This window comes from Typopeltis vanoorti, chromosome 22, assembly GCF_054136105.1.
Source record: "Typopeltis vanoorti isolate ZY-2024b chromosome 22, IOZ_Tvanoo_1.0, whole genome shotgun sequence".
Classification (NCBI taxonomy): domain Eukaryota; kingdom Metazoa; phylum Arthropoda; class Arachnida; order Uropygi; family Thelyphonidae; genus Typopeltis; species Typopeltis vanoorti.
Genome location: NC_143570.1, coordinates 94,582,347 through 94,600,683, shown reverse-complemented (window position 1 = coordinate 94,600,683; position 18,337 = coordinate 94,582,347). Strand labels below are relative to the sequence as shown.

General features: G+C 37.0%; 1 protein-coding gene across 1 annotated transcript in view; it reads left to right on the top strand.

Annotated features, from left to right (window-relative positions):
* LOC150094573 (integrin alpha-9-like) overlaps positions 1-18,337 on the top strand; it is a 670,422-nt gene that overhangs the window by 224,924 nt on the left and 427,161 nt on the right. Inside the window, exon 9 of the mRNA XM_090411817.1 lies at positions 12,319-12,390. Coding sequence (XP_090267943.1) covers positions 12,319-12,390 — 72 coding nt within the window. The remainder of the gene's footprint in view (positions 1-12,318; positions 12,391-18,337) is intronic.

Genomic DNA, 18,337 nt, shown 5'->3' with positions numbered 1-18,337 from the left:
GAGGAAGATGAGATGACATCCAGGAATGCTTAATTTATGTTGTCAAGAAATGGGTGAGAGCTAGATTTTTTTCTCATAGTGTGGTGCATGACTGGAATGGCTTATCTTTGGAGGTTGAGTGCAGACAGTGTGAATGAATTTAAGAAAAGGCATGACATGGTGTGAGTGATATGTGGCATCCAAGGAGTCAGGGACTTGCTGATTCCTTGGATGTCTCATATAATAATGAAATAGTCTAGAGGCAATTGACTAAGGTAGTTTCTCATCTCAAGAATGCTGAGTATGTAAATGGCTTGAGAAAATGCTATTTGTATTTTCTGCATTTTCATTTGTGGTGACTGCAAAGAATAAGAGTATATTCTTTTTTGCTTTTTAAAATTTTTTTTACATTTTTTATTTTAAAGGCTGAAATGAAAGGCTGTTGGTTTATAATGCATTTTTATTAGTACTATGGGTGAACTAATTCTTAGTTCACCCACAGTATTTAGTGTACTAGAAAAATTATGCTCATTATAGGATTCAAACTCACAGCCAGTTGATTAGAGATTGGATAAGAGTTTAGCCTATCAGTGCCAGAAAATATTAAGACATTGATAAAAGATCTGGTATTGCATTGTGCATCTGATTAAGAATTAACACTGTGGAATTGAATACAGTGAAGTGAGTGTATTGTTATTATTACACCACACTTCAATGGGTTGAGACCTCTTGCAGGAGATACTGTTAAGACAACAGTACCTGTTATTCCACATCTCAGATGCATTTACAATCCTTACATGACACTCTAGCAACATGTTCCAATCATGCAGCACTCTTCATGTAAAATGCCTCAAAATGCCTGCATTTCATATCCTTGTTCACTGTCTTTATGCAATTTTTCAGGGATACCTTTGTTTTCATTCCTCACACCATTGTAAAGTCTCCTTTGTATTTAGTAAACTCTGCAATTTACATTCCTTTAATCTATCCTCATAACTTGCATTATACAACACTTAAGCTACCTTAGGTACCCATCCTCGTGCCTTTCTAAGTTCTCTATCACATTTGAAAATGAGGCAACCAGAACTATACACAAGTACAGTCTGATGAAAGCTTCATTTAAGGTAATGGCCATCTTCTTGCCTCTACTAGTCCCTGTTATTATTATTACCTCAAGACTTCATGGAGTCAAAGACTCATCTAGGAGGTCCTTTTATCGTACACACAGCTCATACCATGCCTTAAACACACTCAAATTCTCTGCAGACACCAAATGCTCAGGCAAAACATTCCAATCATTCACAACTCTCCCTGCAAAAAACCTCTTCTCATTCTCCTGTTCGCATCCTCCTCATACAGCTTCCAGGGGATGACCACTGATCTAACTACTGTTTTCTGTAAAACATCTCCAACATTGATCCTATAACAATCCCCTACTAACTTTAGGTCTCTATCATATCTCCTCTCTTCCTTTTATCACTAGACTCTGTAGATTGCATATTCCAACCTTTCCTCATATTCGACATTCCAGAGGTCAGAAACTACCTTAGTAAGATGTCTCTGGACCCTTTACAACATCTCTTCATCCTTTTAAAAACCAGGTGACCATATCTGTGCATAGTAGTCCTATAATTTCATGCTTGATTTCTGTCACCTCCTTTATGAAGTGGTATAGTCTTGCCTTCCTTGAACTCCTTTAAAACTAGACAGAGTGCAAGATTCATATTAGATATGAATCTTTCACTGGGTCAACTTCTAATTAAATAATAATAAAAGGATGTTTATTAACTGGTTAAAATTTACTGGATTTCAAACCAGCATCTTCAGAGCAAAACATGTTTACAGATTACATTGAGATAGTGAAATTATTCAAATTGTAACAGACAAAAGATCTAAAGTCCTAATTTGGCATCCTTTAATGTTGTATAAATGAAGTATTACAGTTGGGTAAGAGTTGATAATGAGATAAGTCTCTCACAATTTTGGAAGATAAACGAAGACATCCTACATCAAGGAAGAGTCCATAAACAGATTAATGGTACTCCAGTGGGTTCTCCCCCCCCCCCAGCCAACTCTTACATGAAAAACTTTGAGACAAAGAATGCACCATGGCTACTACTCTGAAACCCTTAGTGTGGTTTTGCTTTCATGATGCTGTGTTTGCCATTTAATCCTATGGACATTACACTTTATACATTCATTTTTTAAGTTACTTTAAACAGATAAAATCTCAAAAATCACTTCACATTAGAAAAATAATCAAATAACTGTTGTCTTTTCTTGAAACATTAGTAACTTGCCTTTCATGTGGCTTACTATCTTTATCCATTTATAGAAAGCCAATACACACATACTGGAAGATATCTACATTAACAGTCATATCATCATCCTCCCCAACAATATGGAATTCTAAAAACATTTACACACGTAGCCAGAGATATTATTATTACCCAAGACCCCATGGAGCCAGAGACTCAACTAGGAGGTCCTTTTATCATGCACACAGCTCATGTTACTGTGCTTTAAACACACTCAAATTCTCTGCAGAGACCACACTCTCAGGCAAGGCATTCCAATTATTCACAACTCTGCATGAAAAAAACCTGCTTCTCACTCCCCTACTCACCCTCTTTACAGTTTCCAGGGATAACCTCTGGTTCTACACTGATTATTCACATAATTAATACAGTCAAAACAAGATATCATTTAAACAACAGTTTGACTGGTGATACAGAACAATTCAGATTCTACCCAAGAATTTAAAAATAGTCAGTCAGATAGCGTCATAAAACATTAATCTGCTTTTTTTTTTTGTAGGTTATATGGGGTCACTTTGTTGATGTTTAATTGCTGTAAATAGTTGGATAGCTTCTTTGAAGTTGCATCAAGTGCACCAATCACTATTGGGATGACGTTGGTGTGTTTAAGCCACAACCAGCCAACTTCGATTGCCAGATCTCTATGTTTAGTAATTTTTCCAGTCCTTTGTTAATTTTGTTATTACTGGGTATACTGTGATATCAATAATCCAAACCTGTTGATGTTCAATAATTGTGATGTCTGGTCTATTGTGTTCCAAATGTTGATGAGTTTGTATTATAAAGCCCGGGAGAATTTTTTCTGTTTTGTTTTACGGTCTCTATTTTATGCTGCTACCAGTTATCAGATGTGGGAAAGCCATATTTTTTGCATACATGAAAATGTATGCAAACAATTTATGCAAAATGTATGCATGAAAATGTATGCATACATTTTGGCCACTTGATCATTGTGGTATTTATAATCAGTTTGAGCTATCTTGCTGCAGGCACTGATTATATGTTCTATAGTCTCATCTTTTTGATAGCATAATCTGTATTTGCTGTTATTATTGATGTTCAAAATGTTTATTTTCATTGCATTAGTTTTTAATGCCTGTTCTTTGAGCTACTAAAATAAATCCTTCTTTTTTAATATGAGGGACGTCCAGAAAGTAAGTTCCGATGGCTGTCAGAAAAACAAAAATATACTTACATAAAAAAAGCTTTATTGGAAATTAAAGTAGACATGTTTTGCTATTTTACTACATAATTTCCGTCATTGTTCAGGCACTTATCATAACGGGGTACCAAGAATTGTATACCTTCATCGTAGAAGGTTGCTGACTGTGACACAAACCACTTGTTGACCTCCTCATTGTCTTGAAACTGCCAGCCACCAAGGAAAGATTTCAGATGTTTGAACAGGTGAAAGTCGCTTGGTGCAAGGTTAGACTATATGGGGGATGATGAAATTTTTCCCAGCCAAAGTGGCCAGAGGTGGTTGAGTTATGCCAGCTGTGTGTGTGGGCAGGCATTACATGCTTGCTTTGATTGTGGAGCTTTGACCCAAGAAGTCTATCAGCAAAATTCCAAAATCCAAGCAACAGTCCATGGAGTGGAGGCACACCTCATCGGCAGTCAAGACGAAATTGAAGACAATGGTTTCCACTCAGAAAATCATGTGCACTGTGTTTTGGGACAGACAAGGAATTTTCTGGTAGACTTCTTGGGTCAAGGCTCCACAATCAACGTGAGTATGTACTACCAAACCCTTAAGAAACTGCATCGTACGATCCAGAATAAATGATGTGGCATACTTACCAGGGGTGTTGTTTTGATTCATGGTAACATCCTCCCACAAACAAACAGCAGGCGTAATACAATAACTTCTCACAGTTCAAATATCTGAAATGTTTCCTTGGTGGCTGGCTGTTTTAAGACAATGGCGAGGTCAAAGAAGCAGTCAACATGTGGTTTGTGTCAGAGGTGGCAACCTTCTACGATGAAGGTATACAACTCTTGGTGCTCCGTTATTATAAGTGCCTGAACAATGGTGGAAATCATGTAGAAAAGTAGTGAAAGATGTCTACTTTAATTTCCAATAAAGTTTTTTTTTTGTAAGTATATTTTCATTTCTCTGACAGCCCATTAGAACTTAATTCCTGGACGTCCCTCGTATATCAATATTGTAGCCATTGCCATGTCTTGTTCACGTCAGTTTTGTCCTCAGTATCTCAAATAAATTGGCCATGAAAGGGATTATTTTGTCGTTCCCTTTTGTATCAGATTTGTTTCCTGTTGCTTTTAGAAGACCCTCTTGTGTAACTGCTTGAAGCATTGGCTCAGAGCTATTGTCGATGTAATTTCTTAAACTAATTTCTTCTTCCACAGTCTGTCTCACTTGCTGCAGACCCCATCCACTTATTCTCCTTGGTAGGTACAACCGGTCAACATCACTTCGTGGATGTAATGCATGATGCATAATTATTAATTTTCTAGTTTTGCGGTCGAATTTGTCCAGGTCTTCTTTTGTCCAATCTATTATGCCAGCTGTGTATTGGATCACTGGTATAGCCAAAGAATTCATTGCTCTAATTGTTTTTAATCCATTTAATTTTTTTCAGAATATTTCTAAGTCTTTCGATGTATTCTGCTGCTGCCTGTTGTTTAACTTTTGAGTGGAGAATATCGCTGGCTTCTAATATTCCTAGGTAGTTATAGTGTTTGTCAGCTGAAATTGCTTTTATATATTTCTCTTGATCAAAATTAAAATTGCTAGTGTCATTAATTTTTCCTCGTTTAATAGATAAAATTGCACATTTATCTAAACCAAATTCCATTTTGACCTGACTGAAAATACAAACTGTTCAGTAAAGGATATTTGCTGGGCCGATTTCCCATATAACTTCAAGTCATTCATATACAACAGATGGGAAATTTTAATATTACATTTAGAAATTTCATATCCAAGTTTTGTTTTCTTCAGAATCATAGACAGAGATATCAAAGAAATGTTGAAGAATAATGGTGACGAGGAATCACCTTGGAAAATTCCACGTTTAATGCTGATATCTCCAAATTGTTCATTATTCACTATTAAAGTTGTTTTCCATGATTTCATAGTAGCAGCCAGAAATGAACACATGTTTTTGTTAATTCCAAATATTTGTAGCGATTTCAGGATCCAGGATTGTGGGAGGGAATCGAATGCTTTCTTATAGTCTATCATTGCCATGTTTAAGTTAGTTTTTTGTCTTTTTGAATTTCTGAGAATCATTTTATTAATAAGGATCTGGTCTTTTGTTCCTCTAGATTTTTGAAAATTGCCTTTTTGTTCAATCGGATAAATCTGATTATCTGATGAGTAGTGGTATATAGAATTTGCTATGATCGCAGTAAACAGCTTAAGCATAGTTGGTAGGCATATTATTGGATGATAGTTACTTGGGTCTGCATCCTCTTATCTTTCATGAAGAGAAAAGTGCACCCAGATATCATCCGGTCTTCCACTGAATCTGAGCAACAAATAATTAAATTGTTCTGCAATTTGATCATGTAGACTGGTTAGATGCTTTAACCAAAATCCACATGATTCGTCTTTGCCAGGTACACTCCAGTTTTTAATTTTCTAGCTTGTGCACTATTTCTTTAGTGATAATGACTTGAGTGAATTTTTTTAGTGATATTATTATGAACATTTGACTTCCATTGAGTCAGACTCATAGTGGGAGGTACATGCTGTTGCATACAATGCTCTTCCAACTGCATCTTAAACTGATTCAATGTGTCTACATCCACAACACACTCAGGCAATGCAGAATCTGGATCCTTTCCAACATATCCTCGTCACCATAGAAACCAGTGTGAAAACCAAATCTGTGCACAATAATCTCTATGAGGCGATCAAGGCCTTATACAGTGGAATCATAACCTCTCTGTTTCTGCATGTCAGGATCCCTGTATCATTGCCATTATCTGATGTGATGGCTTCACAACTTGTGCAATGTGGTCCCTGAATTTCAGGTCCTTGTCCACCGTCACTCCTAGATCTCTCATTTCCTCTACTGCCATTGAAGGTTCCCCACCAATTGTATACTTTGCATCCCATTGTTGCTTATGAAATCTCAAAAACCTTATACTTGGCAGCATTGAACTGGTAGTTCCACTTACCTGCCCATTCATGCAGTCTATTCAAGTCCTCTTGTAAGGCATTAACATCTGGCTGCACATTGCTCTCCCCAGTTTTGCATCATCTGCAAACAGCTGAATATCACTAGTTAAACCCAACCCAATATCATTAACATACAAATCGAACAACAATGGCTCCAAACCTGACCCCTGTGGCACACCCCTGGTGACCTTTCTCTTTCAGGATACTGCACCCCCATATACACTTTCTGATACCCATCCATCACAGAAGTCTGTTATCCAATCCCATCTATTTCAATTTATTTAAGAGCTTGTCATGTGGAAGTCTATCAAAAGCTTTTGCAAAATCTAAGTACACCACTCTATATGCATGTTCCTTGTCCAAGATACGTGTCATCTTGTTATGGTATGTAAGTTTAGTGAAACATCATCTCTCCTTAACAAACCGATGCTGATAACCATGGAGAATACCGCTGTTATCAACCCATTTCTGTATTCTACTTCTCCCCAATCTCTCCAGGATCTTCACCACAACTCCAGATACACAGACCAGCCTATAATTTGAAGCTACAGCCTTATTATTATTCAGACCTCCATGGAGTTAAAAGATTCATCGTGGGAGGTCCTTCCTAAGAACATAAAGTCTGTCAAGGCTCATCGAGGGGAGGTCCCCCCCCCCAAGAAACACAAAGTCTATCATACCACTCCTTAAACTCATTGACCATTCTCGCTCTCACCACTCCATCAGGCACTGCCTTTATGCATTGTAACAATTTCACTCTTCTTCCACTCGCTTGGAACCTGTGCTGTTGTAAGACTCTTATTAAACAGGTGCCAATGCTACTGCCAATTCCCTGGAACATTCCCTTAAGATGAATGGTGATATGTCATCAAATCTTATCACCTTATTGAGATAAAGTTTATTTCCTCAAACACCTGCTCACTCACAATTAAGCCATTCTTTATATCCTCTACACTTAAGTTCTTCATGATTCCACCATGATCAGGATGAAACATCCTTATAAATTTGATCACTGAATACCCCAACAATGTCTTCTGCAGCAGTTACCATTCTGCCATTTTCATTCATTATCATCATCTTACTATGATCATTCTTCCTTCTACTTGCCACATATCTAAAAAAAAAATAAAAAATAAAAAAATAAAAAAATAAATAAATAAAAAATTCTAGGGTTTTTCTTTGCCTAATTTGTCAATTTCTGCTGATACTCTACTTTTGTTTTCCTTACTGATTTACTCTCCTGGCTTGTTCTTTATATTCTTCCTGTGACTGATTATTACCATAATTCATCTTGTATTTCCTTCAGAATACTTTCTTTTTCCAGATTTCATGCTTAAGCTCTACCTTCATCCATTTTACACCTACCTTATTCACCCTTTTGGCCTTTGGAATACATTCATACATTGATGCTGTTATATATTTCTTTGAGTTCCCATGCAGCATTTATTTTCTTCCTGCTTAACTCCTCGTTTCATGTTATAGCTCCAAGCTGTCTCCTAAGTTTGTCATATAATCACAAGCATTATAATTCCACATATATCCTTTCCTCACAAAAGTCTGCATATGACTACCCACAACACAGGTGATTACTTCATAATCACTTTCACCAACTGGAGGAAAATGTGAAACCCCTCTAACAATTACATCCTCTGATGAGATCTAGAACTCTTGATCTTCGTGTGCCCTTCTTTATGTGCTGCCTGAGATAGTTCTCTCAAAAACTTGAAATTCATTTTCCTTATTCCCAAATGCTATCTCTTCATTTCAATCTAAACTGCTATAATTAAAATCACCCATAATAATTACCCTTCCACTGTTCACTAATCTGAGTTGTTTATACATTTCTTCATTACCACCTTCCACATTCTTAGGCCTATTCCAACATAATGTCTTCTTTTCAACCTCCACATTACACCACACTGCCTCATAACCATTGCCACTCTTTTCCCCTTAATTTCCCTGCTATCATCAGCAGCAGCACTCCCCCTCCTTCCCTTCCCTTTCTATCTTCGCAAAAAATACTGCACCCTTTCATTTCTATTCCCGTTACGATATCATCTTCATTCAACCATGTTTCACTTATTCCAATGATTTGTGGGTGAATAAACTTAATCACTGAAACCATTTCATCCCCTTTATTTCTGATACTTCTGACATTTGTAAACAAACACAGCGGTTCAATTTTAGTCTACAGCCAGTCCTATCCAAGCCATATGTTGGTTGTGATTTCCCCACTACACCTGCCCAATCACCTTTATCTTGCCACTTATCACATAAATCTGCTCAGTCTCAACTTCTCCACCCACATTGCAATATACTCCATCTTCATATACACATTCATTGCCACTTTTGGCATTCACTCTCTCCATGTCCACTCGAGTCCCTCCCCCCCTCTTCCTCCTACTCTTCCTCTCTCACACTACTACTGTTACCACTGCTAAGCACTTCTCTTCAGTACCATTCTCCTGATTTTTTCCCTTCATCTCTTTCTTTTGATCTCTGTGACACATCACATGCTGTACTTCCACACATTAAACTTTCATTCAGCAACCCTTTCTCTAGCACACTCACTCCAAAGCCATTTAATGCATCCCATCACGCCTGTATAGTTTCATTCTTCCCTCAGACACATGCCATACATTCACAAATTCCACTCCCTTCTCTTCACACAGCTCCGCTATCATGCCATTCATGATTTTGGCCTTCCGTCACAACTCATCATCATAGCTGGGTAACACGCTAACAACCTTTCCTACTACACTGTTATCTTTCACTCTTCTCAATAGTCTCCTGATATTTGTCCTCACATCCTTATGTCCAGTTAGATCATTCATCCCTACAATCACAACTAACTCTCTTGCTCGTTTCTTACTCATGTCCAACGCCTTAGTTATTGTACTCATTCTCCCATCTGGATAGCAGACCTTATGGACTCTGTCGGAATGCAAGATTTAATGAAACAGTTATTGGAAATGAAATATGAAATGGAGAAAATGTTGAGTGATGTTAGACATCTAGTGGAAACTAATAAAAGTGTGTGCAAGAGAACACAATGAAAGAAAAAAAGAGCATAAGAGGTAATGAGCAATTCCAGAATAACAGTATATGGAGACTCCATAATTAGAGGGTTAGTTACTGACAATTTCACTCTCTATCTCGCTACCTCTCGTTTGGCTGCACTTTACTTCCTTTTCCGTATTCATACTTTCTTTCACTCCCGTATCACTAACTTCACTTGTACATCATTGCATTCTTTTGCCTCGTCAGTTTCTCTGTCTTTCATTTCATTTCTTTCATGTACTGCATCTATCTTTTCAGTCAGTTTTGCATTCTGTGTATCGTGGTCCAACAATATACTTCAACAATATACTTTCTCTTTCATTATCTCTCTCCACAAAGACATCTCTTACACTCTGCCATGCATACATATTGCACTCATGACATCGAATGAGTTTAGAAAAGTCTATCACCAATGCTATTTGACTATCACGGCATTTGCCTAGTAGCACCAGTCAACGCCCGCATGGTTGACCTCATGACTGTCGTGTGATATTTAAAACTGCAAGTTAGACTAATAAATCTGATAAAATTCACCAAAAATCACTCGGACACACTTCGTTATCAAAAATAAATAACGAAACCCTAAAGTTTATGAAACACTGCCAATTATTATTCAAAGTAGCACTTATCTTTCCGGAGCGCTTAATATCGGAAATATTAAGCGCTCCAGAAAATAAAATATTAATATCGGCAAATATCGGAACTTTAACCTTCTAGTGGTTAAAGTTCCGATATTTGCTATAAGGTAGTTGTTACTGGTCAGAAAAACTATTTTTAGAGTCAGCAGGGCTGACTAATGATTCACCTAAAAATAGTCTTCAAATGAATGCATGAAACATTCTCCTAACTTAACAAGTATGGCTGCATTAATCTGCCAAAAAAATTGGGAGGCTATTAGACTGTTATCTTAAGATCAACTCTCACTCAATTGTAGTACTTGTTTTTATACAACATGAAAGAGGGAATTAGTAGCACTGGTTTTGATTCACTATAGTGTCAGGTGGAGGTTGACACAAGAGAAGAGATATTTAGTTAATATTGTTATAGGCCAGAGAATATAGTGGAATAAGGGATGAAGGCTTTCATTTCTGTGAGATGATTTCTGTTGTTTGGTCTGAGCAGGGGTTTGGATTAGGTGTTAGAACTGAAGCTGTAGTCGGAACATGGGAAGGAGTAGAAGTCACAAAGGTCATCCCATTTGGTGTTCTTATAGTACTAAAGGACATGAGATGGAGAATTGTTGTTCCATGCTGGAGGAGACTTGTCTGAGGTTGTGATCTGAGTTACTAAGAGGAGAACACCCATCCTCAGTATATTTGGAAGGGGAGATTGCTCTGTGTTAGATTATTGCTAATGGCAAATACCTCTGCATCTCTACCTGCTTGATATTGATAATTAAAACAGGAGAAAGGGACCCAATTTGACTTGTGGACATTGATGTCCACCAAGAAAGATTATTTCACAAGAAGGAGATTTAGACTGCAGAAAATCGTCCGAGTGGTTATGAGAATGTGGGGAGCAGTAACGACATGTTGGTTTGATAGAGAAATTTTCAGCCAAAATATGTGGGGAGTGGGTTTCAAGGTTTGACAATCTGTTGTGGGATATCAGTTCTGATGAATGCAAATGTGCTGCCATGTGGTGAAAGGAACTGTGGAGAGCAGTTAAGGTGGAAGTGGTTGTTGATGTTGCCCACTTGGGTTCCATTAGGAATAGTAATTCTGGTTTAGATGACTAGGTGGTGCACATCATTCATGTTGTTGTCTAGGTCATGAATGTTATCAAAGTGGATATAGAACCTTTTTTTTTTTTGTTAGATTTTTATTTCTTTTGTTTGAATTTTTGTTACTTAGTATGATTTTTTTTAAAAATTATTTTTTGTGTAAGAATTTTTTTTAATCTGCAGTAAAATCATGTTTTTGGAGTTGTAATCCATTATATGTGGGGATGAAGAGATAATAAAGAATTGAGGCATGCAGTAAGAGGCAAGAGATTTGCAAACGTAATTCACTCATTCAGAGGGATCTCAGTCTTCTGTCCACATATGGCCTCAACAGTTCCATCAGCAACTACAGTACTTGGTCTCTCTTCACTCATAAATTGGCATAGTAAGTGAGAATAGGATTTAGCACTTCTGATTGGGAAGCCTCTGGATTTGTTACTGGTGCTCTGTGCATGGGACTGAATAGCTGACCAGCAGCACTGTTTTACTGCTTTACTCTCAAATGGGGGAGGGTCTGAACATCCTATGGTATGATTAGCACGTCATTGAGGGTATCCCTGACACTGCGTGTGGAAAGGGAGGGGCGGGATGACATAACCAGACCTCTTGCTTTTACAGTGCCAAATATGGATGTAGCTTACTTCAGGCCTGTGATTGAGCAAGATGCATGATATCATCATGCAGTGAAAGACATCTACCCACTTAAGAAGTCTGGTTCACTTATTTTCTGTTGATACTTCTATGGTGCCCATCTTGAATTCGCATACTGGAATTTGATCCAGTTGCACTTTTTTTTTGCTTATTTAATTGGAAGATTCCCCAGCCATCATGAAATTCCATTATGTTGTGCCATAATTTGGTTCTGGTAAGTCAATAAGAATGAAGAATGATTTTCATTTTAAATTAAACTTGCAAGAAATTATGTTCTTGTTTAATCTTTTATCTAAGTGTAAGCAAACAGTTTCATGTGAAGTAACTTCATGACTCAGAATTCATGAAGAACTTCAACTAATGTATTCAAAATGAATATTTTTAATTTTAAACTTATCTTGTTCAGATTGTTCACAGAATTTTATTTATTTCAGGTGTACCTTTTCCAAATTCCAAGTAGTTCAAACACGTTTGATGATAATCCTCCAGTAGTTGAAGGTGAACAGGTAAAATATACCATATTCTAAATATTTCTCTAGTAATTAAACATTAGTTTGTAGATAGATAAAATTATCAGAACCTTATTTATCACAATGATAGCAGAAATGTAGATATGTCTAAGTGTCTTGTATGTACGTAGGAAAGTTTTCCACTTGGTTACTGAGTAAATTATGCTAGACGGGAAATTATATTCTCGTTTTAATCCTTTACCAAGCATTAGCAAACAGTTTGTGTGTAAAGTATCTTCACTGCTAGGCTATTTGTATAGAGATGTGAACATAATATCAGTTGCCTCAGTATTCCAAACCTTAACCTCCTATCAGACATGGTTATTTCTATGCATTTGGGGAAAGGTCACTATACAGCTGGATTTTGGATCATTATTAGGGTCTTTTCAGTGAGTTAGATATGCAAGGGTATTGAAAGCTCAATCAGTATAGAAATGATGTATTTTCCATATCATCATCACAAACCATGGGTTCACTGCCCATTGGTGTCTGATGCCTCCTTCACTATCTTCTTCCACCTTTCTTTGTCCAAAGCACAGTGTCACAGTATAATTTCCATTTTATAATCTTCTGCATTAGATTCTCCTTTGGTTGTATCTTCCGATAGAGCTCTTCATTTGTGACTTTCTGTACCCACCCTATTCTTAGAATCTTACTGTAACAAGTTCTTTCAAATACCAAAATTCTTTTTCTTGATTCCTTATTTATTGCTTACATTTCAGATCCATACAGTATACTTCATAAAGGAGGTGATCTAACTCAAGCATCAAACTATAGGCCTATCTGTGTGTCAGGTGTTGTGGTTAAGTTGTTGGAGAAGCTTGTGAGAACTAGGATCCAGAGTTGGGTTGATAACAATGGTATTATCTTTGATGGACAGCATGGATTTGCTAAAGGGAGATCATGTTTTAGTAATCTACTTACTTATTACAATAAAGTGACTGCTTCCTTTTGGATTTTGCAAAGGCTTTTGATAGAGTACCTCATGATAGGTTGACAGCCAAACTAGAGCAGATGGGGTTGGATATTAGATTGGTGCATTGGATTGGAGACTGGCTATCTGATAGGTACCAACAAGTTGTGTATGGGGGAGTGATATCGAGGAAAAGGAAAGTCACTAGTGCAGTGCCTCAGGAGTCTGTTTTAGGTCCATTGCTGTTTAACTTGTATATTAATGATATTGGCGAAGATTTGGATGGAGATATTCAGTTGTTTGCAGATGATGCAAAGTTGGGATGAACCATGAAGTGTAGTGAAGATGATGTGGCCTTACAGGAAGACTTGAATAGATTGTGTGATTGGGCATGGAAATGGGGATGTGAGTTCAATGTTGCAAAATGTAAGGTTTTAAAATTTGGAAAACAAAGATGGGATGCAGAATTTATGCTTGGTAAGAATATATTTTTGGAGGTAGAGGAAATAAGAGACCTTGGGGTGATAGTGGATAAGGATCTAAAATTTAGGGGACACTTCGCCAAAATTGTGAAGACAACACAAAGACTTATGGGAATGATGCGGAGGACACTGACGTGTAGAAGTAGGGAAATTCTTGTTCAGTTGTATAATGGTTTGATTGGGTCACACAAAGACTATTGTGCCCAGATTTGGTCACCGGGTTTTCAGAAGGATGAAGAGATGTTGGAAAAGGTCCAAAGGTGACTGACTAAGGTAGTTTCTGACCTCTGGAATGTATTGTATGAGGAAGATTGAGAAGATGTAATTTGCAGAGTCTGGTGGACAGGAGGAACAGGGGAGACAGATATGATAGAGACCTACAAGTTGGTAAGGGATTGTTATAGGATCAATGTTGGAGAAGTTTTAGAGAGAATAGTGGGAGATCAGGGGAGAACCAGAGGTCATCCCTAGAAACTGTATAAAGAGGGTGTGGGTGGGGGAGTGAGAGGCAGGTTTTTTTCGTGCAGAGTTGTGAATGATTGGAATGCCTTACCTGAGAATGTGGTGTCTGCAAAGAGTTTGATTGTGTTTAAAACACGGTATGATGAGCTGTGTGTGTAATAAAAGGACCTCCCAGATGAGTCTTTGACTCCATGAGGTCTTGGGGCGGTAATAATATACCGGTAAAGATGCATGCTTTTAGTACTCTTAGTTTTGTTTGCAGGCTAGTCACTTTACTTTTCCAGATGTCCATGACCTTCAGATTTGTTCTTCCCTTGGCAATCCTGATCTTTATTTCTTTTTTACAGTCCAAATCATATGTCATTTTATTTCCCAAATATGTGAATTGTTGTATATTTTCTATATCAGTTCCATCCACTTGTATCTTTTGTTTCATGTTCTTCTCACCAAATACCAATGTCTTTGTTTTTTCCAAGTTCATAACAAGTTCAAATCTTTTCCCGTCCTCATTTAACAGTTTCAATGTTTTTTGTAGTTCTCTTTAGTCTTCTTCAATAATAACAATGTTATCTGCAAATCTCAGATTGTTGATTCTCATCCCATGTTCTGATATTCCTTACACATGTTTCTTTATCTTGTCCATTGCTGTTTCTTAATGCGTGATGCTTGGTGATATTGGATCACTCTGTCTAGTACCTCTGCTTCTTCTAATCCATTTTCCCATATCCTCACCTATTCTAACTGCTGCCATTGCATTTTTATAAATATCTTTCAGTATATCTGTTAGTTTCCTGTCAATTCCATTGGATTCTAAGCACTGCTAATGTCACTTTCTGGTCAATATTGTCAAATGCCTTCTAAAAATCAACAAAGCAAGTATATATGTTTTTGTTTTTTCTCCTAGCTTTCTGCTATTAACCGCACTGTCAAAATCTGTTGAATTGTAGTTCTATCTTTCCTAAATCCTGTTTGTTCATCTGTAAGGTATGCTTCCAGTTGTGTTCTCAATCATTCTGTCAATATCATCATTACCTTACCAAGATGACTTGTCAAGGCAATTGTTCTGTAATATTTGCATTGTAGCTTATTTCCTTTGTTGTATAATGTCACTAATATCGATTTCACCCACTCCTCTGGCCTTTTCCCTTTTTCCCATAACATATTACATAGTTGGTGCATTTCTGTAATCATACGTTCACCACCATATTTAATCATTTCTCCAGTGATATTATCATTATCAGGACTCTTGTTGTGTTTTAGCCATCCTATTGCTTTTTCTTCTTCTCCTCTTAAAATGTCCATACCATACTCATTACATGGTGGTGATATCTTATTCAATTCTTCAGTCAGTTTCCTGATGCTATCTAAATCATTTTTCTTCATATAACTCACTATAGTATCTTGTCCACCACTACAATTTTATCTTTACTGATCAATACTTGGCCTTTTTCATTTTTAGTTGTGGTCTGTTTTGGTTGCCACCTTCTATTAATGGTTCTAATAATTTTGTACCTCTCCATAGTGCTCTTCTATATTATTACATTGGGCTTCTAACCATTTCATCTTATCCATTCTGAATGCTTTTTTCACCTCATTACACTTTCTTCTATATATTGCTCCTCTATTTGTTCTGTTGTATCCCTTCTTATCTTCAACATTCTTTTCTCCTGTACTAACTTCAGTGTTTCTTGTCTAATCCACTTCTTCTTGATCTACACTTCTTCTGGTACTGTTTCTTCAACTGCATCTTCTATTGCCTTCATTACTCTTTTCACTCTTAGATTCGAATTTTTTTCTTTGTCCACACTTCTAAGTTTCTCTTCTAACACTGTTCTGTACCTTCTTCCTATTTCTGCTTCACTTATTCTTGCTGTATCTCTTTGTTTGTGATGATGGGGTTTATATTTTCTTTTTAATTTCAACTTGATGTTTGCAATCAGTAAACTATGATCCGAGTCTATATCCGCTCCTCGAAAAGTTTGGTACTGATGTTATCCATCTTCTTTTAATCATAATCATATCGATCATGTTCTTGGTTTTTCCCATTATTTGATTGCCATATACATTTTCTATAGTCCTTTTGTTGGAATCTTGTGTTACAGATCACCTCGTGGTCCACAGCAAATTCTAACATTTTTCAACTCTTTCATTTCTTTCTCCGAAACTATATTTTCCCATGACACTTTCTCAACTATCATTATCTATTCTGACTTTGGCATTCCAATCTCCTTGAATAATTAGTGCATCTTGCTTTGGTATTGTTTCTGTTGTCTTTGGCAGATCTTTGTAAAATAAGCCAATATCCTTATCTGTGCTGTTAGATATGGATGCATATATCTGGACCAGTGGTTCCCAATCATTTTTCACTTGTGTACCCCTTTTAAACCCATTTCTATAAATTGTACCCCTTATTTTTAAAATAGCTGTTTTTAAATACTGGCATTTATTGTTCCATAACTAACATTTTGCATTTTGTTTACTTTACTTGTTTTTCTGCCATTACTGATTATTTTTCATGTACCCCTGAATGGCCAGCACGTACCCCCAGGGGTATGTTTACCACTGGTTGGGAACCTACCTGGACTATCGATATATTAAATGGTTTTGCTTGAAATCTTGCTACTATGATTCATTCATTGACTGGTTTGTAGCTTAGTAGTGCCTCTCTAGTTCTTTTGTTAAGAAGGAAACCAACTCCTGCTTTGTGCTTGGTGTCATACCATGACCATATGACTTCGCATCCATTTATCTCTCCTGGTGATGTCCATTGCATCTCTGCCAGTCCTAGTATATCACATCGATATCTCTTAATTTCTTTGTGAAGTAGTTCTAGTTTTTCTGACATCAAAAGTGTCCATATATTCCATGTTTTTATTGACTGCATTGTCTGTATGTCTGTACATTCCATGTTCCTATTTTCCATATACAAGCAGTGAAATGGTGCACCACCATATTATTAAAATAATATGTCAGATAGTTGTAGGAAGTATCTTACTTGATAAAATTAATTATAATACACCCTCCATGGGTCTAGCTTCTGTTGATTCATCTTTAATAAAAGTTGAAACTGGTCTTGGTAGTGACCCCCTTCCTATAATGCATTGATTGATGGTAGTGTGCTCTGCATTATGGGATACCTAGGCCATTGTTTTGAAAACAACAATCTCTGTATACAAGTAGTCTACTTGTAAAGATCCTTTGCATGCAAATTTTTGTTTGTTTACACTTAAAGGAGTGAAACAAGAACATACTTTTTTTATCCTAATGTATTTTACTTGGTATACAGTATAATGTAACTGAGGACTTGTAAATACAGGCAGTCCCCTGGTTACTATTATTATTTTTATTATTATTATTATTAAACAAGACCTCATGGAGTCAAAACTCATCTAGGAGGTCCTTTTATCTCACACACATCTCATCATACCGGGTCTTAAACACATTCAAACTCCTTGCAGACACCACACTCTCAGGCAAGGCATTCCAATCATTCACAACTCTGCACGAAAAAAACCTGCCTCTCACTCCCCTACTCACACCCTCTTTATACAGTTTCCAGGGATGACCTCTGGTTCTCCCCTGATCTCCCACTATTCGCTGTAGAACTTCTCCACCATTGATCCTATAGCAACCCCTTACCAACTTGTAGGTCTCTATCATATCTCCCCTCTTCCTTCTCTCCACTAGTCTCTGCAAATTACATCTTTTCAATCTTTCCTCATACTCGACATTCCAGAGGTCAGAAACTACCTTAGTCAGTCGCCTTTGGACCCTTTCCAACATCTCTTCATCCTTCTGAAAACCAGGTGACCAAATCTGGGCACAATAGTCCATGTGTGGCCTAATCAAAGCCTTATACAATGGAACAAGAATCTCCCTACTTCTACACGTCAGTGTCCTCCGCATCATTCCCAGAAGTCTTTGTGTTGTCTTCACAATTTTGGCGATGTGACCCCTAAATTTTAGATCCTTATCCACTATCACTCCCAGATCTCTTATTTCCTCTACTTCCAACAATATATTCTTACCAAGCATAAATTCTGCATCCCATCTTTGTTTTCCAAATTTTAAAACCTTACATTTTGCA